This window comes from Tetrao urogallus (genome assembly GCF_951394365.1).
Source record: "Tetrao urogallus genome assembly, chromosome: 31".
Classification (NCBI taxonomy): domain Eukaryota; kingdom Metazoa; phylum Chordata; class Aves; order Galliformes; family Phasianidae; genus Tetrao; species Tetrao urogallus.
Genome location: NC_136844.1, coordinates 3,103 through 28,853, shown reverse-complemented (window position 1 = coordinate 28,853; position 25,751 = coordinate 3,103). Strand labels below are relative to the sequence as shown.

Here is a 25,751-nt window from a genome sequence, read left to right as displayed (position 1 = left end):
CCGTTCGATTGCAGCGCGGCCGAGCCGGGCGCTGTTGGTGCCGGTGCCCGCTGTAGGCCGCGGCCCGGCCTGGTGAGGCCTTGGGGGGTGGGGGGGGTCCTGGGGGGGCTTTCTGTGTTCTGGGGTTGGGGGGGGGTCGTGTTTTGTGCCCCCCGCCCCCTTTTGAGGGCCGGGGGTGGTCCTGGGGGGGGTGGTTTCGAGATTGGGGTCACCGGGTTTGGGGGGGGGGGGCGGGATTGCTGCGACCCCCCCCCGGATCCACGCAGCAAACCCTGCTGCTCCCCCCCCCCCATAGAACCCCGTCTTTGGGCCCGGCTCCCCAGCGGGACCCCCCCGGTGGGTGCAGCATTTTGGGTGTGGGGACCCTGCTGGATCGGTGGGGTTTGGGGTGGGGGTCCCTTATGGAGCTGCAGGGCCGCTTCCCTGCTGTTCCCCCCACCCCCCCCCCTTTTTCAGGGCCATTTGCTTTTGCTGCTCGCTGTGATTTGGGCCATTTTCGAGTCTTTTTGCCCAGAAATTTGGGGTGCCCCCCTCCCCCCCCCCCCATGTGTTTTGCTCAGTGCTGCAGTAGGTTTTGCTCACATGGCCCTCGTGGCCCTGATGGGATGAGGAGGGACCTGGTGGGTCAGCGCTGCCTCTGGGGAAACTGAGGCACCAGGGCACTATTTTTTGGGGGGGGGGGGGGGGGGGGGTTTCCTCTTGTTGCCACTGTGCTCCCCTCCCCTTTCCTCTTCTGCCCCCCCCCCTCAGCACAGTGCTGGTTCTTCTCGAGCACTTTGCCCCTCATAGCCCACGTGTCTGTGTGGGTGCACATGGGTGGCTCTGTGGCAGGGGTCCCGGTGACCCCCCCCCAAACATTGGGGGGAGTGGGGTGGGGGAATTCTCCCCCTCCCAGCTTTAGTGAAGACCCCGATCTGCATGGCCTCGTTGGGGGGGGGGGGGGGGGGGATGGGACTGTGCTGCCCTACATACACTGCGCTGCTCCCTGGATATCGCTGTGCTGCGCCCACCCCAACCTGGGGGTCTTTGGGAGGGGTGGGGGGGGGCTTTGGTGTCGGGGGGTGGTCTCCACGGGGCAAAGGGTCTCAGGGACCCCCTGGCCACGTGCACCGATTGCTGCTTGGTGCAGGAACGGGGCAGAGGGTCTGAGAGAGGGAATGTGAAGCCATTGGTTCTTCGTTTCTGGGCTGATGCTCTTCTTATGCCCTCTTGGGGGGAGGGGGGCAGGACGGCTCTGTAACCCCCCCAACCCCCCCCCAGCTCATGGCTTTTGTGCCCTGGCAGCCGCGGGCCTCTCCAGAGGGACGCAGGAGGCAGAATGGATGAACAGAAACCGCGCAGCGAGGACAAGGACGCGGACGCGCCAGGTGAGCGCGTGGCAGAATGCTGGGGGGGGGGGGCCTGGCGCTCTGCCCCCCAGCCCCGCGGGGTCGGGATGCCCTTCCCTGCCTGTGCTGATGGCTGCTTTCCCCACAGCCGATGCGGCCGCATCCTCGGAGGAGATGGGGAGCTCTGAGGGGGACCCCCTGAAACCTCCAGAAGGAGCGACTGCGGGGCCGGAGCCGGAGAGCACAGACACGAAGGGACCCGGCGGGGCCAGCAGGTGAGGGTGGGAGGTTTGGGGGGGGCGACGTGGGGCCGGTAATGGGGTGAGGGGGGGGAGGGGGGGGGTTCCGTGTGTCCCTTATGCCCTCCGTCCCTCCCAGCACGCCGACCCGCCGCTGCGCCCTCTGCAACTGTGGGGACTGGAGCCTGCACGGGCAGCGGGAGCTGCAGCGCTTTGAGCCGGCGCCTGACTGGTTGGAAGGGCTGGGGGGGCAGCAGCCCCCCGAGGGTCCCGGCAAGGCCCCCCCGGAGCTGGGGCCGGTGGGCGATGAGCTGGCGCAGATCGGCTTCTCGGAGCGGGTGACAGCGGTGCAGCTCTTTGAGCCGACGGGTGAGTGTGGCCCCAGTGCACCTCGGTGACCCCTTCTTGGGGTCATCTCCATCCCGTGGCCCCCTGGGATCCCCCCATCTCGTGGTCCCCGTGGTGCTGCCGTCACCCTGGGGTTCCCCCATCCTTGGTTCCCCCCGGGGTTCCCACCCTTGATGCCTCTCCCTGCAGGGCACTGCTGGGTTCACCGCTGCTGTGCAGCCTGGTCTGCTGGCGTGGAGCAGGACGCAGCGGGGCTGAGCGGCGTGGGCAGAGCCGTTTTCTCAGGGATCTCACAGGTGAGTGGGTTCTGGGGGAGGGTTGGGCGGCAGGAGCTCAGCCTGGACCCATCTCTGAGGGTTGGGCGGCGGCGCTCGGCCCTGATCCCTGCCTGCTCCGCTTGCAGAAATGTGAACACTGTCAGCGGATGGGGGCCACCATCCCGTGCCGGGCGGCCGCCTGCCCCCATTTCTACCACTTCCCCTGTGCTGCTGCCAGTGGCTCCTTCCAGTCTATGAAGACGCTGCGGCTGCTGTGTCCGGAGCACCTGGGCGATGCGGTGCAGATGGGTGCGTGCTGCTTTCTGCCTCGTGAACGAGGGGCTGGGGGTTACGGGGGCGCAGTCGGGCCCGGCTGCTGGCGCGGCGCCGGCTTTGCTGGTGCCCATCAGCTCTTCTCTCCGGCGCAGAGGACGCACGCTGCGTGGTTTGCGACGGGCCGGGCGACCTGCGGGACCTGCTCTTCTGCACCAGCTGCGGGCAGCACTACCACGGCTCCTGCCTGGACGTCGCCCTGACGCCCCGCAAGCGCGCGGGATGGCAATGCCCAGAGTGCAAAGTGTGCCAGACCTGCAGGTGAGGATCCCCCGCCGCGGGGATGGGAGCCGGGTGGGAGGGTGGCCCTGACGTCCTGCTGTGCCCCGCAGGCAGCCGGGCGAGGACTCCATGATGCTGGTGTGCGAGGCGTGCGATAAGGGCTACCACACCTTCTGCATGGAGCCGGCCATCGAGGGCGTCCCTGCCGACTCCTGGAAGTGCAAGGTGCGCCCTGCCGCCCTGTCCCCGCTTTGTGGGGGAACGCAGGGCTGCCTGCGCCCCCATCTTGATGTGCCCCGTGTCCCCCAGAACTGCCGGCTGTGCTCGGATTGCGGCCGGCGGCCGGCGGAGCTCGACCCGGGCTGCCAGTGGCACCAGAGCTTCTCGGTGTGTGAGGGCTGCCAGCAGCGGCGTGCGGCCAAGGAAGCCGAGGGGGCGCAGGACCGAGCCCCACAGCTGGAGCCCCCCGCCCAGGCGTGAGTTGGGATGAGAGGACGGCGGGGTCCTGGTTGTGCCCCCTCTGTGGGATTCCCGCAGCCTTGGAGAACGGGCTGGGGGCTGCGGTCCTGACCCCCCCCTCGCCGTGTTTCCTCCCCGTCCAGGTTGACGTCCCCTGAGCGCGGCGAACCGGCCGAGATGCCTGTCCCTGCCCTGGAGCCCGAGGGGCACAGCGAGGAGCTGCAGCATGGGGGGGACCCCAAGGAGACACCCCCGGGCCGTGAGGAATCTCCCCGCAGCGAGGCGCCCCCCGAAGAGCCGCCCCTTGACAAGTTGCTCCCCGACGAGCTGCCCACCGACACGCAGCCCCCCGATGAGCCACCGCCCCACGTGCTGCACCGCGGCGACCCCCCTCCTGATGAACTGCTGCCCCAGGGCGCTGCCCTGGACGAGCTGCCCCCCAGCGAGGCGCCCTTTGACGGAGCGTCTCTGGATGAGCTGCCCCCTGATCCACCTCCCCTCGGCAAATCCCCCCTGGGCGAGGTGCCCCTGCAGGAATTGCCCCCTGACGAGCCGCACCTCGACGAGCTGCCCTTCGAGAAGCCTCCCCCCAGCCAGCCCCCCATCGCTGAGCTTACTCTTGACGAGCTGCCCCTGGACGAGCGGCCCCCCGTTGATGAGATGCCCCCTGAAAAACCACCGCTGGACGAGAAGCCCCTCGAAGAGCAGCCCCCCAGAAAGCCCCCTCTGGATGACCAGCCCCCCGTTGAGCTGCCGTCTGAAAAGGAGTTACTTGATGAGCGGCCCCCCGAGGAGCTGCCCTCCGAAAAGCCACTGCTGGATGAGTTGCCCCTCGCTGAGCAGCCCCCTGATGAGCCACCCCCCAGCGAGCAGCACCTTGATGAACTGCCTGCTAATGAAGCACCCCTTGATGAGCTGCTGCTCAAGGAGCCGCCCGGCAGCGAGCTGCCACCCCCTGAAGAGCTGCACCCTGAAGATCTGCTCCCCTGCAAGCAGCCTGCTGAGGAGGACCCCAAACCGCCAGGTAAGTGGGGACCCCCAGTGAATCACTCTTCCCACTCTGTTCCCTGAGGATAAGAGGGTTTCACTTTTGGGATTCTTGGTCCGTTGCTTGTTTTCATGATTTGATGCCGTGCTGTGGGGCTCGTGAGGGGCTGGGCGTCCAAACCAAATGGTGTAGGGCCTCCTGTGGCCCCCCTGACCCACGCCGCATCCTGCAGGTCTCCTCCCCGAGGTGGCTGCGGCAGAGGAAGCCCCTGAGCTGGCCCCAGAGGTGCCCCCCGAAGAGGAGATGGAGCTGGAGCCAGAGCCATTGCTGCCCCCCGAGATGGCACTGCCGCCCCCCGCTCCTCCAGGTGGGTCTGGGGGCACGCAGGGGTTGGGGGGGTTCTCTGCTGGGGGCTCCATCATCACTGTCCCATCTCCAACCCCCAGATCTCTGCGCCGTCTCTCCCGCCCGCCCTCCAGACCCCTCGCCTCACGCCACAGAGGATGATGTGTCTGAGCCCCCCGCCCTGCCTGAGCCCCCCAGGAGCCCCGGCACCACCATGGACACGGAGCCCCCCGGCTCCCCGCCGCCCCCTCTGGGCTCCCCTGCCTGCACCCCGGCCCCTGCCGAGCCCCCCGAGGATGAGGAGATGGAGACGGGCGGCGGAGAGGGCGACTCGGCGAGAAGCCCCCCTGGAGATGGCCCCCGTGCCAGCCCACCCCCAGAGCTGGGGCCCTTCCAGGGCCTGCCTGAGGAAGAAGAGGAGGAGGAAGAAGAAGCACCGAGGCTGGAGCGGGAGGGCACCAGCGGCAGCTCCCCACCGCTGAGTGAGGAGGACGGGCTGGAAGAGGGGCGGGCGGGGGGGAACCCTGAATCCAAGGGATCCCCTTTGCTCCTGGAGCCAGAGGAGCTGGGCCTCGAGACTCCCATGGAAGTGTGCACGGCTGGGGAGAAGCTGCTGGAACGTGGGGACGAGGGGGGCCCCGAGCCGCCTACCCTGCGCCCTCGGCCCGATATCCTCAACGAGATCTCCAACCTGAGCCAGGGGGACACGAGCAGCAGCTTCCCTGGCTCAGAGCCTCTGCTGGGCTCGCCAGACCCCGAAGGTGGGGGCTCGCTGTCCCTGGAGCTGGGGCCGGCCTCGGGCGATGCCAGCCTGCAGAAGGAGGACGCCGGGTCGCTGCCCATGGGCGCTGAGACCGACGACTCGCTGCTCTTCGAGCCAGCAGCCAAAGGGGATGCAGACAAGGGCCGGCGGCGCAGCTCCCCGGGGCGCTCCCGTGTCAAGCAGGTATGGGAGAGACCCCAGCCCGCCCAGCAACACTGGGGCGATGGGGTGGGATGGGGGCTGCGGGGGGTTCTGGTTGGGTCACCCCCAGCTTGCTATAACCCTCCTCTCCCCTTGGCCTTAGGGTCGCAGCAGCAGCTTCCCTGGGCGGAGACGCCCCCGAGGAGGGTCTCATGGCACCCGGGGCCGGGGCCGTGCGCGCCTGAAGTCGACCACCTCGTCTGTTGACACTTTAGCAGTAAGGCTGGGCTGGGGTAAGGGTGGGGGGTTGGGGTGTCCCCGAGCTGCTGGGTAGCAGGGCTGAGAGCAGAGCGTGTCCCCCTCCATCCCCATCCCCTCCGTCCCAGTCCCTCGGAATGACTCAGGGAGCCCTCAGGGTTCCGATGTGGGCTGGGCTGGGGTCCTGGAGGCAACGCTGTAGGGTGGGGGGCTTCGTCCTACCAGAACAGGGCCGGTGCTGAGCTGGCCCCTGGGGAGAGGGCGGATGCTGTTGTGTGTGTGTGTGTGTCCGTGTGTGTGTGTGTGTGTCCGTGTCCGTGTCCTTGTGGGCCCTGCGCTGTGGCTGTTGCCCACCAAACTGTGCGGCAAGCAGGCGAGGGTCCCTAGGCCTGAGCCCCCTGTCTGCCCTCAGCTCGCTGATGTGGAGAGCTCGCCCAGCAAGGAGGAGGATGAAGATGACGACGACACGATGCAGAACACGGTCGTCCTCTTCTCCAACACCGACAAGTTTGTGCTCATGCAGGTGAGCGGAGCGGCACGGGGCAGCAGGGGGGGCAGCAGGGGAGGCAGGGCTGCATCCCCCCTCCGCTCCCCTCACCCCTCCGTGCTGCAGGACATGTGCGTGGTGTGCGGCAGCTTCGGGCGCGGCGCCGAGGGTCACCTGCTGGCGTGTTCACAGTGCTCCCAATGCTACCACCCCTACTGCGTCAACAGCAAGGTGAGCGGGGCTGCGGTCGGCCTCTGGGGCAGCCGGGGGGTCGGTGCTGTGCCCAGACTGTTCTCTATGGCTGGGGCTGGGGCCGTGCCGCGCCGGCTCTGCCCTGTGCTCACCCTGCTGTCCTCAGATCACCAAGGTGATGCTGCTGAAGGGTTGGCGCTGCGTGGAGTGCATCGTCTGCGAGGTGTGCGGCAAAGCCTCCGACCCGTCCCGGCTGCTGCTCTGCGACGACTGCGACATCAGCTACCACACCTACTGCCTGGACCCGCCGCTGCAGACCGTGCCCAAAGGCGGATGGAAGTGCAAATGGTGCTCGAGGGATCCCCGGGGGGAGCGCGGGGAGGTCGCGGGGCCGGTGCTGAACGCCCTGCCCTTTCCCCAGGTGCGTGTGCTGCGTGCAGTGCGGGGCAGCTTCCCCTGGCTTCCACTGCGAGTGGCAGAACAACTACACGCACTGCGCGCCCTGCGCCAGCCTCGTCGTCTGCCCCTTCTGCCGCGAGAAGTACGTGGAGGACGACCTGCTCATCCAGTGCCGCCACTGCGATCGGTGAGCCCTGCGGCACGTGGGGCTGGGGGAGGTCGGGGGCGGCTTTCAGCCCCATTAGTTGCGGTCGGTGCTTGGGTTGGTCGCGTGGCTGCTTTGGAGCTGCGCAGGGGTGCCCTGCTGAGGGAGCGTTGCGGGGTCTGGGCCCAGAGCTTTTCTGCTCCAAAGCTCCCCGGTGGGGGCGGCTGCTCCGTGGGGTGGCTGGGGTGCGTGATGGTTCCCTGCTGCCCGCAGGTGGCTGCACGCGGCCTGCGACAGCCTCTTCACCGAGGAGGAGGTGGAGCAGGCAGCGGATGAAGGCTTCGACTGCAGCGCCTGCCAGCCCTACGTGATCAAACCGGCAGGTGAGCGCCTGGGGCAGGGGGGGAACCCGTGGGGCTGGGGGCCGGGGGGCGCCAAGGACTCACCTTTGCCTGCTTCACCCCCTGCAGCGCCTGTGCCCACGCCAGACATGTTGGCCAAGGCCAAGGAGCCGGGTACGTGTGTGTGGTGCTGCGCTGGGTGCCGTCAGCCCTGCAGGGACCTGGCTGTGCCCCCCGCTGTCTCTTGTCCCCACCAACGTCAGCTTTTGTCCCCGCAGAGCCCCAGTATTTCCGTTTCGAGGGCGTCTGGCTGACGGAGACGGGCATGGCGGTGCTGCGCAACCTCACCATGTCCCCCCTGCACAAGCGGCGGCAGCGCAAAGCCCCTCGTCTGGGTGCCCTGAATGGGGATGGGGGGCTGGAGGGGGGAGACCCCCTGGGTCCCGATGAGAAGAAGGACGGCGACTTGGATGCCGACGAGCTGCTCAAGGCTGAAGGTGCGCCTTCCCCAGTGGGTGAGTTGGGGGAAGGGGCGCTATGAGAACCCGGCTGATGCGCTTTCCCCATTTGACAGTGGGAGTGGAGCACATGGAGTGTGAGATCAAGCTGGAGGCTCCAGCCAGCCCCGACCGCGACGTGGGGGCTGACGTGGACTCGGGGAAGGGGCTGGAGGACCCGGATGAATGCAAGAAGAGGAAGCGCAAACCTTACCGACCTGGTGAGTGCTGCCCATGGCTGCCCGCAGCCCCACGCCTCCCTGGACCCGCTGTGACCTCGGCGTGCTCCTCTGTCCCCAGGCATCGGTGGCTTCATGGTGCGGCAGCGCAAGTCCCACACCCGCCTGAAGAAGGTCCCAGCGGTGCTGGCTGAAGTGGGACGTGAGGGGCTGAGCGCAGAGGGGCACCCAGAGGATGGTAGGGACCCACAGAGCCTGCCCCCCACCCCCCTTTATGGTGTCCCCCCCCATCCCCAGGGATGGAGAGAGGCTGGAGGGTGCATTCTGGAGTGCTGTGAGAGCGCCATCCCCGAGCTCTTCCTGCAGCCTTGAGAAGAGGTGGTAACAGGGGTGGTAATGCTGTTTGTAGGAGCTCCAGGGGATCTCCCTGCAGAGGGTGGCCTGGATCCAGGCTCGGCTGAGGGGGACGAGAAAAAGAAACGCCGTGCGCGGAAAAAGAGCAAACTGGAAGACATGTTCCCTCCGTACCTGCAGGTGGGATGGGCAGATGGAAATGGGGTTGGGTGGGAACAAATGGGGATAGGAAAGATGGGGGAGAACCGTTCTGGCCAGGGTGGAGGTGATGGGATGGCACAGGGGTGCTGGGTTACTGACAGGGGCTCCCACCTTGCAGGAGGCTTTTTTTGGGAAGGCACTGATGGACCTGAGCCGGAAGGCGCTGCTGGCAGCGGGCGGTGTTGGGGACGGAGCTGCCCGCCCCTCCCTGGCTCAGGGTGCCCCACGGCACAAAGGGGACCCCAACGTGGCAGGGGCTCTGCAGGGGACCCCTCTGGAAAGGAGGGAGACCCCCACTCATCCCCGAGGTGAGTCCAGATCGGGGAACGTGAGTCCCAGCTCAGAGGGGCTGATAAAGTCATAGGGCTGGGGGGGAGGGGGGAATGGATATCTAGTGGTGCTGGGGGGCGTTTGGGAGGAGATGGGGGGGTTGTGGCCCCCCAGAGAGGTGCCCAGCCTCACTGAAGCTCTGTGCTTGGAAGGGGATGACAGCACAGACGGCAGTGCCACGGCTCTGGACGATGACGGCAAGGATGTCACGAAGGGCGAAGACCTGGGTGAGCCCTGGGACCCCAATCCCCCCCACCCCCCATCCTCCCAGGCCCCCAAGTTTGAGTGAGTCCAGCTGGGAGCAAACCAGACTCAAGGCCAAGTCCTCCTGCGGCCTTTGGGAGGAGGGCTGGAGCATTTCCCACCATAGAGATGGGGCTGCTCTATGGTACGGAGTACAGTCTAGGCTGAATGGGATTTCCAGGCTGAACTCTATGGTCTCGCAGGGTGACTCGAAGCTCCGATGATCATAGAGTGTTGTCTAGAGCGCCCCCGGGCGGTGTGGCGCCCTCCTGCCCTGGGGGTCTGAGAGTTGGTTTTAGGGGCTGCAGGGAGTGGCAGTGGGACCGAGCCTGGGGGGGGGGATGTCCCAGCATGGGGGTCTGAGGGCATCACTCCAACCCCTCCTTGCAGGGACCGATGACCCCAAGGACTCCCCAAACCGTGGGGACGCTGAGAAGCCGGCCACCCCCGGGGAGGGCGCGCTGAGCTCCGACCTTGACAAGATCCCCACGGAGGGTGAGGGCCCACCACCGCCTTCCCCATCCCCACCTCCCCACTAGGCGGGGAGAAGAGGAGCGAGATGCCCCCTAGCGCCATCCCTGTGGCTCCTTTCAGCTCCCCTCGGCGTGAGTTTTGGGGCTCATCTCTTTCTTTTCCCTTCACAGAGCTGCCCAAGATGGAGAGCAAAGACGTGCAGCAGCTCTTCAAGGACGTGCTGGGCTCTGCTGAGCGTGGGGAGCAGCCCCTCAACTGCGTGGAGGGCAGCGGTGCAGGGCAGGACCCCGGCCGGGCCCAGCGCCCCTTCCTGCAGGGAGAGCTCCAGCTGCCAGGGCAGGGTGGGTGCACACAGGGTGCGGGAGGGGGGCAGGACTCCTTCCCCCCCATTTGCGCTCAGGGAGCGGATGCTCTGCGTCCTGAGATCCTGGGTTTTCCTCGTTCCTTTAGGAACTGAATTGGAAAGGGTTTGCGAAGGCAGATGGGTGGGATTTTCTGTTGCAGAAGGGATTTTGGGGGTTCGTGGAGGGGACTTTGGATGGTGGAAAGCATTTTTGGGGCGCGTGGTTGGGATTTGGGATTGTGCGAAGGTTCCTGGTGTGGGCGCAGCCTTACAGCAGGTCTAACAGTGCTGTTCCTTCGCTGGCAGGGAGCGTTTCTCTGGGCTCGCTCTCTGGCTCTGTCTCCTTGGATTCCTATTCGGGAGTCTGCCAGTCCCCGTTCCTCGATAACCGGTACGTGGGTGCCCTGGGAGGTGGCAGCCCCTCACCGTGGGGGCAGACACGCAGTATTGGGGTTTCCCTTCTCCCTGACTCTTTGCTCCCCACGCAGGGAGCGGAGCGGCTTCTTCAGCCCGGACCACTGTGAGCCCGAGAGCCCCTGGGCCAGCAGCTCTGCTGCCACCACCCCCTCGACCCCCACAACCCCCACGACAGAGGGGGAGGGCGATGGGCTGTCGTACAACCAGCGCAGCCTGCAGCGCTGGGAGAAGGACGAGGAACTGGGTGAGCTCTCCACCATCTCGCCAGTGCTCTACGCCAACATGAACTTCCCCAACCTGAAGCAGGATTATCCAGGTAGGGCTCTGGAGGGGGTGCGGGGTGGGATGGGTCGTGATGCGATGTGTCACCGTGGGCCCCGTTTGGAGGAGCAAAGCCATCTGCTGCGGCGTGGTCCCTGTTTGTAGGAACAAACCCCCCTGCTGTACAGCTGCGGGGCTGAAGACCTTCTTGCAGCGGTGCTGGGGAACTCAGTGCCAGCTCCTTGGTGTTGGTTCGGAAGGCGAGGGGGGTCCTAAGGTGTCCTGGGTGGGGGGCTCACGGGGCATGGGTTAATGCTGACTTTTTCCTCTTCCTGTGCCCTCTGTTGCTACCGGACTCCCAGACTGGTCGAGCCGCTGCAAGCAGATCATGAAGCTCTGGAGGAAAGTCCCCGCTGCAGACAAAGCTCCCTATTTGGTGAGTGGTCGGGGTGCAACGGGGGTGGGGGGCGCAGGGGCTGCCGGGGCCGCGTGTCAGCTGCCTTCGTGTTTTTGTTAGCAAAAGGCCAAAGATAACCGGGCGGCTCATCGCATCAACAAGGTGCAGAAGGTACGTGCTGCGGCCCGAGGTGCCCGGCGGCCCTGTCCCAGCCCTGGGGGACCTGGTGCAGCCCCTCTTACCCCGTCAGCCCCTTCCCCGGCCCCGCAGGGGGGGTGGGCGCACTGCCCTGATGGCCGGGCTCTCTCTGCAGCAGGCCGAGAGCCAGATAAACAAGCAGACCAAAGGGGAGGGACTGCGCAAACCGGAGCGACCCTCGCTGCATCTGCGGATCCCGGTGCCTCCAGGGACGCAGCCCGTCTACATCAGCAGCCCCCCTGCTGCGGGCGAGGGCTTCCTGAAGCCGGGTGCTGGAGGAGGGGGGCCAGAGTCTCCCAGCGAGCTCTTCCTCAAGCTCCCGCCCCAGTCCCCTGCCCAAGTGCCTTCGCACGACCCCTACGGTGCTGCGCCCTCCTACGCGCTGGAAGCCCGCTTTTCCTCCCCCTTGGGACAGAGCCCCACTTCAGGCGCCGCCTTCCAGCCCTTCCCCAGCCAACCCCTGGCCGCTCCCCGCTCCGTCCCTGGCTCCCAGTCCTCTGATTTCCACCCCACTCCTCCTGGCACCCCCCGGCACCAACCTGGGACCCCCGACCCCTTCCTGAAGCCCCGGTGCCCCTCTTTGGACAACCTCTCGGTGCCGGGGAGCCCCGGCGCCCGTCCTTCCGAAGCTTTGCTCTCTCCCCTTCCTTTTGGGGAGCAGAAGAAGGGCCTGGAGGTGAAGAAAGAGGAAGGTGGGAGCCTGGGGGTCTGCTCGCCCAGCTATACGCCCACCATGGGCTACGGGGACTCCCCGGGTGGCCCTCATCTCTCCGCTGCGGAGCTGAAGGCCGCCGATGTCTTCAAAGCCCCCATGACCCCTCGGGTCTCTCAGGTAGAGCCTCAGAGCCCAGGGCTGGGGCACCGGCCCCCCGACCCCCACCCCTTGGCCCCCTCGCCCCCCGGTCACCCCGATCTCTACCGCCAGTCCCCGTACCCGGACCCCTATGCGCAGCCCCCGCTGACTCCCCGGCCGCAGCCCCCTGCTGATGCCTGCTGCTCCCTGCCGCCCCGCTCGCTGCCCTCGGAGCCCTTTTCCCGTGTCCCTGCCAGCCCCCAGTCCCAGTCCAGCTCCCAGTCCCCGCTCACCCCCCGGCCCCTCTCCAATGAAGCTTTCTGCCAGTCTCCCGTCACTCCCCGTTTCCAGTCCCCGGATCCCTATTCCCAGCCTCCCTCCCGGCCTCAGTCCCGGGATCCTTTCACCCCTTTGCACAAACCCCCTCGGCCCCAGATGCCGGAGCCAGGCTTCAAGCCAGGACCGCTGTCCCACAGCCCGGCGGCCACGGGGGGCTTTGGGGGCACCCTGGCAGGTGAGCCCCACGCCAAGGCACCGGGTGGGCAGCAGCCCCCCTTCACCCGCTCCCCCGGTGCCAGCGTCTTCCCAGGCAGCCAACCCCCCATGCGCTTCACCTTTCCCCCGTCCGTCTCCGAGCCTCTCAAGGGCTCCCCGTCCCACCAACCCCATGGGATCAACAGCCATTTTGTCCCCGGTAAACCCCAGAGCTCAGCCTACACCTCGTCCCCTGCTTTCCACCAAGCCAGCAGCCCGCTGGGCACTGGGGCTTCTGACCCCTCTTACAGCCTCTCACCCCTACGGCCGCCCTCTGTGCTGCCCCAGCAGCCCCCCGCTGCCCCCCAGCAGCCAGATGCCAGCATCGCCTTCCTGCCCCGAGCTGCAGTGGGGGCTGATAAGAGGGAGGAGGCGGCTGCGGGGCTCTCGGCACCCCCAAACCGTGACCTGGCCGAGCTGCCTGGTGGGCAGGACGGCGCTGTGGGCACCATGAGTCAGTCGGAGCTGGAGAAGCAGAGGCAGGTGAGGGCTCACCGACGGTTGCATTGCATCCCTTTGGGTTTGGGATGGGTTGGGAGGGAGCAACGTGGGTCTCTGTAGTGGGTGATGGATCCCCAAAGCCACGCAGGGGATGAGGGCAGCAGGGGGGGGCGGTGGGGTGGGACAGCTGAGGGTCTGCTCTTGCTTTGTGCGTGGTTTGGGACGGATGGGTCTCGCTTTGCGCCCTTCCTCACCCCCGATGTTTGCGTCCTCCCAGCGCCAGCGCCTTCGCGAGCTGCTCATCCGTCAGCAGATCCAGCGCAACAGCCTGCGGCAGGAGAAGGAGAGCGCAGCAGCAGCCGCCACGCCGTCCCCATCAGGCTGGGCTCCTGATTCCAGCAGCCAGCCCTACGAGCTGAGCCGCACCATGAGCACCTACCAACCACCGCAGGTAGGGTGGAGGCACGGCGACGCAGCATGGAAGTTGGGGGTGGATGTGTGGGGTGATGCCGCGGCCTTCTCTCCTAGGATAAGAGTCTCCTGGGGACGCTGGCCACTGCAGCCAGCAGTGGGAAGCTGCCTGGCTCCGTCATGGTGCAGACAGCCACGTTTGTGCAGGATGAGAGGCTCTCCCGGCCCCCGCCAGCTGCCACGCCGGCTGCGATGGACATCAATGGGAGGTGAGAGCTGTGGATGTGGGCAGGCAGCGGGGCTGGGGGCTCCCCTGGGTGGGGATGAGGGGGGCAGAGAGGTGCGCGCCGGCAGCGTTTGTAGGATTTGATGTGGGAAGATGGGGTTGTGGCGGCTTTGTGGGGTCCTCGAGGGGGTCAGGATGCCACGGGGTGTCCGTGAGCGGTGGGTTTGTGGCCATAGCAGCGCCGCTGGGGTCAAGACAACTATGGGGCATCCCATGCACGGTGGGTTTGGGGCCACGCGGTGCCACAGGGTCACGATGCCGTGGGATGTGCCGTGTGTGCAATGGGTTTGGGGCCGTGGCAGCACCCCAACACCGCGCTGTCTTGCAGGGCGGCAGTTGGGCCCCCACAGGCCTTCTACCCCCGTGGAGTCTTCCCGGCGCTGTCCCCGCAGCAGCACCTCTGGCAGCAGCAGCAGCAGGCAGCCCTGCGTCTTCCCGTCGCCTCCCGCTTCGCTCCCCCGGCCGCCAGCACCCCCGTGGGCAGCCTGGGCGCCCGCCTACCAGCACCCGCCGAGCCGGTGCCCGCGTCCCCCGGCACCCTGGGTGCTCCCTTCATCGAGCTGCGACACAACGTGCAGAAGGGACCCGCTGGGATCGTGGGCTCCCCCTTCACCCCCCAGCCTCCCCGGCCTCGTTTTTTCCTGCCCGGTGAGGAGGGCGCCCCGCAGCCCCTCTGCGCCCCGGTGGTGCCCATGCAGGCGCTCCCTGCCCCGGCGCTGCAGCCCCAGAAGATGCCGGTGGTTCCGCTGCCTCCCGCGTCGCCGCAGGGCGCCGAGATGAGCAACAGCCACCACCAGCTGCACGCCAAAGCGGCGCCCCCCGCCCCGCTGCCCACCCCTGGCCTGGATCTGCAGCACGTCCCCCCACGCCCGCTGTCTTCTGGCTCTGCTCTGCGCCCCGATGGCACCAAGGACGGCGCGGCTCCGGCCCCGGGGAAAAGCCACCTGAACCTGGAGGGCGGGCGGCTGCCCTGCGAGGTGCCGGTGGAGCCCGACTTGGACGACGACTTTGGCTCCCACAAGGACTTGGAAGACGACGACGATTTGGCAAACCTGAGCCTGGATCCGGACGTGGCCAAAGGGGACGACGATTTGGGCAACCTGGACAGCCTGGAGACGGCGGATCCCCACCTGGACGACCTGCTGAACGGCGACGAGTTCGACCTGCTGGCTTACACCGACCCCGAGCTGGACACCGGCGACAAGAAGGACATCTTCAACGAGCACCTGCGCCTGGTCGAGTCGGCCAACGAAAAGGCTGAGCGCGAGGCGCAGCTCAAGACGGAGCCAGCGGGACCCAGCTTGAAGCTCCCCGACCCCGGGGATGGCAAAGAAGCGGCGCCCACGGCGGAGGACCGCGATGTGCCCAAAGAGGGGCTGGGGCCCGGCGCCGCGCTGCCCCCGGACCCAACCTTCAAGGCACAAAGTCTGGAGGCGAAGGCGGCCGCGCCGCCCTCCGACGTCAAACCCAAACTGGAGGATGGGTGTCTGAAGACCTCGCCTTGTCAATTCACCGCCGGCAGCTCCGAGCGGCTCCCTGTCAAGTCAGAGGCCCTGCAGGGCACGGATAAGATCTCTGCGTCACTGGGGCTGAGCCTCAAACCCAGCCAGGCCCTTCTGAGCCCCGGTGCTGGCCCCGCTCGCCTCGGCTTGACTCACTTCCCAAACAGCGGCTCCACGCTGGACAAGGACCCGTATGGCGGCACAGGGCGTGGGCTGGCCCCTGCCCAGCTGGGCAGCCAGAGCAACCCCTTGTTGGAGAAATTCGAGCTGGACAGCGGGGCTCTGGGGCTGGGCAGCAGCCGGCACTCGCCTGCCGACGAGCTGGACAAGATGGAGAGTTCCCTGGTGGCCAGCGAGCTGCCCCTGCTCATTGAGGACCTCCTGGAGCACGAGAAGAAGGAGCTGCAGAAGAAGCAGCAGATGTCTGCCCAGCTGCCGCGCGGCGCCGCGCAGCTCCCCGCCCCTGGGCACCCCATGCTGCACGCAGCCACGCAGCCCCTGGAGGCGCAGCCCCCCCGCCTGGGCACCCCGCAGCCCCCCCTGCAGCTGGGGCTGGTGGCCAGACCGCAGCTGATGCCGCCGCAGCCCCCGCGCCTCGGGAACCCCCAGCAGGGCCCGGCGCTGGGACCCCACATGGGCATGGCCTCCGGGCAGCCCCACGTCCTGGCTGCCCCCCACGGCGTGCAGGTGGCCTTGGCGCAGCCGCAGCAGAGCCAGCAGCAGGTGCTGGTGCAGAAGCCGATGGCCGGGGTGCAGCCGCCCGCCCTGGGCCTGAAGCCCCCCCAGCTTGTCATGCAGCAGCAGCTGGCCAACAGCTTCTTCCCAGACACGGGTAGGTGTTGCCTCGGTCCTCGGGGTGGTGGGGTTGCCTCTCAGAGACCCTTGTGGGTCGGAGATGTGGGGCTGCGGCCCGGCCTGGGGACTCGCAGAGTCGTCCCTGGGTGACTGCAGACAGGGATTGATTCCAGCCCGTCTCTTCTCGCAGACCTGGACAAGTTTGCTGCCGAGGACATCATGGACCCCATCGCCAAAGCCAAGATGGTGGCACTGAAGGGCATCAAGAAGGTGATGGCGCAGGGCAGCATTGGGGTGGCCCCGGGGATGAACAGGTAAGGGGCGCAGCGGGGCGTGGGGCGGGTGGGACGCGTCGGCTGCATCTCATCCTTTGTCTCCTTGTCTCATCTCTGCGTCTCCTCCTTTCTCTCTGTCTCCCCAAAGGCAACAGGTCTCCCTGCTGGCCCAGCGGCTCTCGGGAGGCCCGGCTGCCTCAGAGATGCAGAACCACATGCTGGCGGGGAGCGGGCAGGTGAGTGGGATGCAGCGGGGCTCAGTGCCGGAGTCCCTGCTGGGTTGGAGCTGCGTAGGCCGGCAGCTTTGTATTCCCTGGGTAACTGGGGGCTGTGGGCAGGGAATGGGGCGCGGAGGAGGGGGTGCAGCGCTCACGTCCTTCTCTGTTCCAGGAACGGAGCGGCGCTGACCCGGCCCAGCCTCGCCCCAACCCTCCCACCTTTGCTCAAGGCGTCATCAGTGAGTACTGAGCGGGGCTGGGGGTCAGGGCCTCATCCTCCCCTATGGGCTGAGCTGAGCCGGGCTCCGGAGCTGGGACCCTGCTGAGCTGAGCCCCCTTGTGCCCCCCGCAGACGAGGCCGACCAGCGGCAGTACGAGGAGTGGCTCTTCCACACCCAGCAGCTCCTGCAGATGCAGCTGAAGGTGCTGGAGGAGCAGATCGGCGCGCACCGCAAGTCTCGCAAAGCGCTCTGCGCCAAGCAGCGCACGGCCAAGAAGGCCGGCCGGGAGTTCCCCGAGGCCGATGCGGAGAAGCTGAAGCTGGTGACGGAGCAGCAGAGCAAGATCCAGAAGCAGCTGGACCAGGTAGGGGGGCTCTGAGGGTGGGCTCGAGTCCCTGGCGATGCCCCGCCGCTCACGCCGCGCTGCCGGCCCCCCCCCCCCCCGCAGGTGCGGAAGCAGCAGAAGGAGCACACCAACCTGATGGCCGAGTACCGCAACAAGCAGCAGCAGCACCAGCACCAAGCCTCGGCCGTCATGGCCCTCAGCCCCTCGCAGAGCCCCCGCCTCGTGTCCAAGCTCCCCGGGCAGCTCCTCTCGGCGCATGGCATCCAGCAGCCTGCAGGGGCTGTGGTGGGGGCCCAGGGGCTCGGCCAGCAGCAGGGGCAGCCCGGGGGGCTGCGGCTGCCCCAGGGCGGCGTGTCCATGGCCGTGCAGCAGGGGCTGTCCTTCATGGGCCAGCAGGCAGTGGGGAACGCTCCGGTGCCCGGCGCCTCCAATGCTTTCTTCTCTGGGAACCCCGCGCTCCGTGGGCTGACCGCAGACGGCCGTCTGATGCAGGAGAGGCAGCTGCAGAGGATGCAGCTGGCCCAGAAGCTGCAGCAGCAGCAGCAGAGCATGCTGGGGCAGGTGTCACTGCAGCAGCAGCAGCAAGGCGTCATGGGGCAGGTGTCGATGCAGCAGCAGCAGGGCGTTATGGGCCAGGCGTCGATGCAGCAAGCAGGGGTGATGGGCCAGGCTTCAATGCAGCAGCAGGGCGTCATGGCACAGGCGTCGATGCAACAGCAGGGCATGATGGCACAGGCATCCATGCAGCAGCAGCAGCAAGGCATCATGGCACAGACGATGCAGCAGCCCGGTGTCATGGGACAAGCATCCATGCAGCAGCAAGGTGTCATGGGACAAGCAGCAATGCAGCAGCCCGGCGTTTTGGCACAGAGCTCGATGCAGCAGCAGGGCGTGATGGCACAGAGCTCCATGCAGCAGCCTGGCATGATGGCACAGACGCCGATGCAGCAGCCTGGTGTTATGGGACAAGCCTCCATGCAGCAGCAAGGGCTCCTGGCCCAGACGTCGATGCAGCAGCCCGGCGTTATGGCGCAGGCCTCAATGCAGCAGGCAGGGGTGATGGGACAAGGCTCCGTGCAGCAGCAGCAGCAGCAGGGTGTCATGGCGCAGACCTCAATGCAGCAGCCGGGCCTCATGGGACAAGGCTCCATGCAACCAGCAGCCATGGTAGGGCAGCCCAGCTTGCTGGGGCAGCAGCAGCAGCCGGCAGCCACCCCGCAACCAGGGGCCGTGGGGCAGCCCATGGTGCCCAAGCAGCCGGGGCTGATGGGCAGCCAGCAGGGCCTGTTGGTGCAGCAGCTTTCCCCGCAGCAGCAGCAGCAGCAGCAGCAGCCAGGCTTGCTGGGCCATGGGCCAGGGCTGCAGCACCAGGCGGTGCTGGGTCACCCCGCACCCCAGCGGCAGGTCCTGCTGGCCCCCCACCAGCAGCGGGTGCTGGGCTCGCCGCAGACTCCGGGGATGCTGGGCCACCGGCTGGTGCTGTCCCAGCAGCTGGGGCAGGCGCGGGCGCTGCTGGCCCCACAGCAGCAGAACTCGGGGGCAGCAGCCCAGCAGGGCCTCCTGGGGCTGGGCCAGGGGCAGCCCCCGATCCAGCACTTTCCGCAGCACGGGGCGATGGGCCAGGCCCCCTCTGTGCTGCACCTGAGTCAGGGAATGCAGTCTGCCCCGGCGGTCCTGGCTGCCAAGGAGCAGCCCGGAGGAGCGGAGGGCGGCGCTCTGCCTGCCGAGGGCAGCGAGAGCGGGGGGCAGCTGCACGGAGGGGAGCAGCAGGGCCCCCCCAGCGCCGCAGGGCTGGGTGAGCCCCAAGCTGCCAAACACCAGGCCGAGCTGGGGCAAGGGCAGCAGCTCCTCCTGGGCTCCCCTCAGCCGGGGGTCCTGGGCTCCGTGCCCACCCAGCCGGGGTTGCGGGCAGCTGCCGCCCCGGGCGCCCTGCTCGTCCCCCCGCAGAGCCCAGGGGCCCCTCGTCCTGAGCCACACGGGGACCCGGCGGGGGCTGCAGAGCCGGGTAAGGGGGGGGTGGGCACCCAGCAGGGCCAACCGCAGCCCCCGCGGCTCCAGAGCCCCAAAGCGGGGCCGGTAACGCAGCCGAGCGGAGCCACCGCGCTGCCCCCAGGTCTGTTGGGTCAGGTCCCGGGGCCGCTGATGGGGCAGATCCGGGCGCAGCTCCAGGGGGTCCTGGCCAAGAACCCCCAGCTGCGGCACCTGACGCCGCAACAGCAGCAGCAGCTCCAGGCTCTCTTGGTGCAGCGGCACCAGCAGAGCCTCCTGCAGCAGAGCCAGGCGCTCCGTCAGCCCGGCCCTTTTGCTGGGCAGCCCCCTGAGCACGGCTCCCAGGCGCGTCAGCCCCCCCGCCCGCTGGGACCCCTCTTCCAGGCCCGGGCGGGGGTCCCGGCGGAGGAGCAGGGGGCACGAGGGCAGCCCCCCGCACCGCAGCAGCCCCTGGCTGAGCTGGTGCAAGCAGCCCTGGCTGCCCGTGGTCCCCAGCCCGGCCTCGTCCAGCTCCCCACGCCCCCGGCGCCCTCATCCCTGGCTGTGGGCTGCGCCCCCCTGCAGCTGGCCAGCCCCGAGCAGAGTCCCCAAGAGCCAAAGAAGATGTCACCGGGGGTCCCGGCCTCGGCCCCCAGCCCCACAGAACAGGGGCTGGCACCCGATGCGACACGCTGGGACCCCGAGGTGCCCGCTGCAGACCCAGCCGACCCCGGTGAGACCCGCGTCAATGGGGCCGAGCCCCCCCGGGTGCTGGTGAAGCAGGAGCCGAAGGAGGAGGCGGCGGCGGTGGTGCAATGCGAGATGGATGGGGATGAAGTGGCCAAACCGGAGGCCAACGGGGAGCCTGGGGCTGCCCAAGGCAGCGGCCCGCTGGTGCCGGGTGGCCGCTCCGAGGCTGGGCACCTCCTGCTGCAGAAGCTGCTGCGGGCCAAGAACGTGCAGCTGTCAGCGCAGTGCCCAGGAGAGCTGAACGGGCACGCGGAGAACCGGGGCGCCGGGATGGAGCCACGGCCACAACCTGCGCCACTGGGCCGGGAGGTGAGCGGGGCGCTGCGGGAGGGGGGCCGGGGCGGTCCTGGGGCCGGGATCCGCATGGCTTTTCTTCTTTGCCTTCCAGGACCCTTCCATCGCCCGCAAGCCGGTGGCCGCCAAGCCCAAGCGGGTGCAGAAGGGCAACGAGAGAGTGCCGGCCTCCCGCAAGAAGCTGCGCAAGGACGAGGGGCTGCGCCCCGGGGAGGCGCTCATGAAGCTGAAGCAGGTATGGGGCGGCGGGCTGGGGGACACCGCGTCCCTGGCACGGAACCGTTCCCAACCCGCGTCTCCTCCCTGCCCCAGGAGCTCTCTCTGCTGCCTCTGACTGAGCCGACCATCACGGCCAACTTCAGCCTCTTCGCGCCCTTCGGCAGCAGCCCCATCAACGGCAAGAGCCAGCTGCGTGGCGCCTTCGGCAGCGCCGTGCTGGACAGTGTGCCCGACTACTACTCCCAGCTGCTCACCAAGGTGAGGGGGGCTGTCCTGCACCTCCGCTGCGACCCGGGGCAGCCCTGGCTCACATCGACCCTCTCGCGCTCCCCTCTCTCCCCCCAGAACAACCTCAGCAATCCACCCACGCCGCCCTCCTCGCTGCCCCCCACGCCACCCCCCTCCGTGCAGCAGAAGATGGTGAACGGTGTCACGGCTGCCGAGGAGATGGGTGAGCAGCCCAAGGACGCCGACTCGGCCCGTGAGCCCCAGAAAGGTGAGCGTGGCTGGTGCAGGGCGCTGCAGCACCATAACACCGCCTGCCCCCCGGCCCCTTCATCCCCTTCATCCCCTTCATCCCATCCCTATGCAGACACGCCGGCTGTGGAAGTGAAGAGCGTGGATCTGCTGGCAGCTCTGCCCACCCCTCCGCACAACCAGACTGAGGATGTCAGGTGAGCCGTCCCCGTGGGTGCCATCAGGCCCTGCTGCGGGGGGTGTTGGTGCGGCTGTGACGTCTGTGTCCCCGTAGGATGGAGAGCGACGATGACAGCGATTCCCCCGACAGCATCGTCCCTGCCTCGTCCCCTGAGAGCGTGCTGGGCGAGGAGCTGCTGCGCTTCCCCCTGCTCAGTGAGGCCAAACCGGAGCTGGAGGAGCGCGTGCTGTCCCCCATCATCCCCATCATCCCCCGCGCCAGCATCCCAGGTGGGCATGGACCGGGCAGGAGGGGGGATTGGAGCACCTGGAAGGGATTTATGGGGTTTAGGGACCTGCAGGAGTGGTGCAGGAGGATCCCCCAGGATCCACTCCTGGTGGTGTTTCTTGGGGACTGGGGTGCATGGAAGGGATCTGTGGTGTGTTTGGAGCAGGGGGGCAGAGCAGGCCCACAGGTTCCCCCTCCCAGTAGCGTTTCTGGGGAACGGAGGCACTGTGAAGCAAACTTGTGGGCTCTGCAGACCAGGAGGGACAAAGTGAGGCAGAAGGGTCTCCTAGGACCTGCTGCAGCAGTGTGCCAGGGGGAGCCCAGGGCATCTAGGGGGGTTGGGGGCAGCGGGGATCTGGGTGACTCTGACCCCTTCTCCCCGTCCTAGTGTTCCCCGACACGAAGCCCTTTGAAGCCACGGAGCCCTTTGGGGCAGCACCCCCAGGGAAGGTGGGGATGACCGGCCCAGGAGCCCCGTGGGAGAAGGGCAAGAGCAGCGAGGTGTCCGTCATGCTGACGGTGTCTGCAGCAGCTGCCAAGGTGAGCAAAGGGACGGGACGGGGGGTCCCCAGGCCGTGACACCCGGACCCACTGCATCCCTCTTTCCCCCAGAACCTCAACGGGGTGATGGTGGCCATGGCTGAGCTGCTGAGCGTGAAGATCCCCAGCTCCTACGAGGTGCTGTTCCCTGATGGCCCCATGCGAGCAGCCGTGGTCGAGGCTAAGAAGGTGGAGACGGACATGGCTGGTGAGCATCTGCCTTATCCCTGCGCCCCCCTTCCCCGTGCTGGGTTCTCTGCCACCATCTGTCTCTTTGCAGGGATGCTGGGTGGCAAGGAGAAGGTGGTGCTGGCCGGGAAGGTGCCAGAGAGCAGCTCTGAGTGGCTGAAGCAGTTCGATGCAGTGCTGCCAGGGTACAGCCTGAAGGGCGAGCTGGACCTCCTGACGCTGCTCCGACAGGTCAGCGGGGTCCCCAGGATGGGGGGGGGGACAGGGGTCTCTGTGACCACAGAGGAGGGGTGGATGGTCAACACGGGGCTGTGGTCGTGCCGTGAAAATGGCAGAGGGTTTTGTGTGTGTCTGTGTGAGGCTTTGGCTGCAGGGGGCACGGGAAGGGGGGGCTGAGGGGTGGGGGGTCTCTGCAGGACTGAGGTTTCCCTGGGGAGAGGCGCCGAGGTCCCGGCGGCCCCCTGTCGCTACAGGAGGGGCGAGAATCTCCTCGCAGGGTTGGGAATGCTGCGGGGTTCTCTGAGGTCCTTGCGGGGTGTCGTATGGGGAGGTCGAGAGCGGGACTCCGTGGGGGTGCTCTGACCCCCCGCCCCCCACACTGCAGGAGAGCCCCGTGCCTGAGAAGACGCTGCACCACGGCTACGTCAACAACGTCTCCAACCTGGACGTGCGGCAGCTCTCCGTGATGCCCCAGGAGCCCTCGCCCCCCCTGTCCCCTTCCGTCCCCTCCCCATCCAGCCCCACTGAGGCCGCCAGGGTCCCCGACCCCGAGGCCGCCCACGAAGCCCCCCCGGCCCCCTCCTCGCCGCTGCCCCCCGCCCCTTCTCCGGCTCCCAGGGAAGAGGGCCCCGCGGCCCCCCACTCCCCGCCCCGCTTCAAGCCCCGCTCGCGGCCGCCGGAGGACGGAGACGAAGCGCGGCCGCGGCTCAAGAAGTGGAAGGGGGTGAGGTGGAAACGGCTGCGGTTCCTGGTGACCATCCAGAAGGGGGGGGCCAAGCGGGACGGCGACAAAGAGATCGCCGAGTTCATCGACAAGCTGGGCACCACGCTGCGCCCCGAGAAGGTGCCGCGCGACCTGCGCCGCTGCTGCTTCTGCCACGAGGAGGGCGACGGGGCGACGGACGGTCCGGCCCGCCTGCTCAACCTCGACCTGGACCTCTGGGTCCACCTGAACTGCGCCCTGTGGTCCACCGAGGTGTACGAGACGCAGGGAGGGGCGCTGATCAACGTGGAGGTGGCCCTGCACCGCGGCCTGCTCACCAAGTGCTCCCTGTGCCAGAAAACCGGCGCCACCAACAGCTGCAACCGCATCCGCTGCCCCAGCGTCTACCACTTCGCCTGCGCCATCCGCGCCAAGTGCATGTTCTTCAAGGACAAGACCATGCTGTGCCCGCTGCACAAGCTGAAGGGGCCCTGCGAGCAGGAGCTGAGCTCCTTCACCGTCTTCCGGCGCGTCTACATCGAGCGGGACGAGGTGAAGCAGATCGCCAGCATCATCCAGCGCGGCGAGCGGCTGCACATGTTCCGAGTGGGCGGCCTGGTCTTCCACGCCATCGGGCAGCTGCTGCCCCATCAGATGGCCGACTTCCACAGCGTCACGGCCCTCTACCCCGTGGGCTACGAGGCCACGCGCATCTACTGGAGCCTGCGCACCAACAACCGCCGCTGCTGCTACCGCTGCACCATCTGCGAGAACAACGGGCGGCCCGAGTTCGTGGTGCAGGTCATCGAGCAGGGCCTGGAGGATTTGGTCTTCTCCGACTCCTCGCCGCAGGGTGAGCAATGGGGAGCCGCCGCTGCCGTCTTCTATGCCAGCAAGGCCACTGGGCTTGGTGTCGTGCGGGGAAGGGGAGGACGTGGCGATGTTGTGGTTTTGTGCCGCGCGTGGCTCAGCGCCTTTTCCTTTTGGCAGCTGTGTGGAACCGGATCATCGAGCCGGTGGCGATGATGAGGAAGGAGGCCGACATGCTGCGGCTCTTCCCCGAGTATCTGAAGGGCGAGGAGCTCTTCGGCCTCACGGTGCACGCGGTGCTGCGCATCGCTGAGTCGGTGGGTGCCAGGGCCGGCTGGGCGGGGGTCTCGCATCGGGAAGGGAAGGGAGGGGCTGCTGGGGTGTCGCGGTGCTGCTGTTTGACCCCCGGTCCTTCTGCCCCCTCCCTGCAGCTGCCCGGTGTGGAGAGCTGCCAGAACTACCTGTTCCGTTACGGCCGCCATCCGCTCATGGAGCTGCCGCTGATGATCAACCCCACCGGCTGCGCCCGCGCCGAGCCCAAAATCCTCACCCACTACAAACGGTGAGCTGTGGGGGGGCCACACCGCTGCCATCATGGATCCTTGGGGGGAGGGGGGTCCCTCCTTTCTGACCCAACCCCCCTCTGGTTCTTCCCAAGGCCGCACACCCTGAACAGCACAAGCATGTCCAAGGCTTACCAGAGCACCTTCACGGGCGAAACCAACACGCCGTACAGCAAGCAGTTTGTGCACTCCAAGTCCTCGCAGTACCGCCGCCTGAAGACGGAATGGAAGAACAATGTGTACCTGGCGCGGTCCCGCATCCAAGGCCTGGGGCTCTACGCCGCCAAGGACATCGAGAAGCACACCATGGTCATCGAGTACATTGGCACCATCATCCGCAACGAGGTGGCCAACCGGCGGGAGAAGATCTACGAGGAGCAGGTGGGGGTCTGGTGGGGCGGGGGGGGGCATCCAGTGGGGCGCAGGGGTGCTGGTTGGGGCGGGTGGGGGTCTGGTGGGGCACAGGGAGGTTCTGGTGTGGAGCGGTGGGTCTCAGATCGGGACGTGAGAGTCTCCAGTCTGGGCCAGGGGGCTCTGATCGGGGCATGGGGGACAGAGAGGCTCTGTGAGGATGAGGGGACCTCAGGGCAGCCGTGACCCCCTTCCTCCCCCCCCCCCCTTTTTTCCTCACCAGAACCGTGGCATCTACATGTTCCGTATCAACAACGAACACGTCATCGACGCCACGCTGACGGGGGGCCCGGCCAGGTGAGCACAGAACAACGCATCCCCCTATAGAGGGACCCCCGGTGCCTCCCCCCGCCCGGTGCTGATACCTCTGTAACCCCCCCCCCAGGTACATCAACCACTCGTGTGCCCCAAATTGCGTGGCCGAAGTCGTGACCTTCGACAAGGAGGACAAAATCATCATCATCTCCAGCCGGCGCATCCCCAAAGGGGAGGAGGTCAGGAGGAGGGGGTGGGAGGGGGCTCAGGGGGTCTGGGGGCCTCAGGGGGGGGGAACGCAGGGCTGAGATGTTGGGGTACAGCAGCGCGTGACTCCCTGTTCCCCCCCCAGCTCACCTACGACTACCAGTTCGACTTTGAGGACGATCAGCACAAGATCCCCTGCCACTGCGGAGCCTGGAACTGCAGGAAGTGGATGAATTAAGCGTGGAGGAGGAGGAAACAGAAAGAAATCACAGAAACGAAACAAAACCACGTCGTCCGTGGCGCCAACATGGAGCTGGGGGCCTCGGGGCTCTGCCTGCATCGGGGCTGCGGAGATGCCAGGAGGGCTGGGAGCACGGAGGGCCGAGCGGGACGGACGGACGGACGGACAACTCAGGGTTTTCTTTGCTTCGTCCTGCAAGGAACATGAAAGGGGGGGGGGTCCAGCAAGCCTCCCCTCCCCAGCCGTATCCCACCCCCCCCCCCCCCCAAAAATGGGGAGCTGCAACGAGTTGGGAGCCGCCGGCTTGGCTGAGGATTGGATTTTTATTTTTTAGAAACAAAACAAAAAAAAAAAAAAAAAGAAAAAAAAAAAGAAAAAAAAGAAAGAAAGAAAAAAAAAAAACAACCCAACCAACCAAACCCACGAAACTGAATTAATATTTGCTCGCTAATTACCAAGGTAACAAAGACTCCTTGAGCTCGACAATCCGGGCTCT

General features: G+C 67.3%; 1 protein-coding gene across 1 annotated transcript; it reads left to right on the top strand.

Moving 5' to 3' along the window:
* Positions 1-1,318: 1,318 nt before the first annotated feature.
* On the top strand, positions 1,319-25,252 carry KMT2D (lysine methyltransferase 2D; the record flags this gene model as incomplete). The annotated part of the gene is made up of 53 exons (XM_079547801.1): positions 1,319-1,367; positions 1,477-1,603; positions 1,707-1,936; positions 2,105-2,211; positions 2,319-2,481; positions 2,601-2,766; positions 2,838-2,952; positions 3,037-3,203; positions 3,330-4,210; positions 4,407-4,541; positions 4,621-5,465; positions 5,587-5,700; positions 6,094-6,204; positions 6,295-6,399; positions 6,527-6,708; positions 6,782-6,946; positions 7,178-7,287; positions 7,375-7,419; positions 7,524-7,742; positions 7,820-7,963; positions 8,043-8,159; positions 8,331-8,455; positions 8,595-8,784; positions 8,959-9,033; positions 9,440-9,544; positions 9,694-9,864; positions 10,173-10,257; positions 10,355-10,623; positions 10,907-10,980; positions 11,062-11,112; positions 11,255-12,949; positions 13,185-13,358; positions 13,436-13,587; positions 13,933-15,938; positions 16,092-16,215; positions 16,325-16,412; positions 16,567-16,633; positions 16,747-16,979; positions 17,064-19,988; positions 20,068-20,208; positions 20,286-20,450; positions 20,538-20,688; positions 20,785-20,866; positions 20,944-21,119; positions 21,506-21,657; positions 21,730-22,077; positions 22,451-23,621; positions 23,759-23,895; positions 24,010-24,140; positions 24,237-24,522; positions 24,776-24,849; positions 24,938-25,046; positions 25,160-25,252. The coding sequence occupies 53 exons, from the start codon at positions 1,319-1,321 to the stop codon at positions 25,250-25,252; spliced, it is 16,122 nt and encodes a 5,373-aa protein (XP_079403927.1).
* Positions 25,253-25,751: the final 499 nt, after the last annotated feature.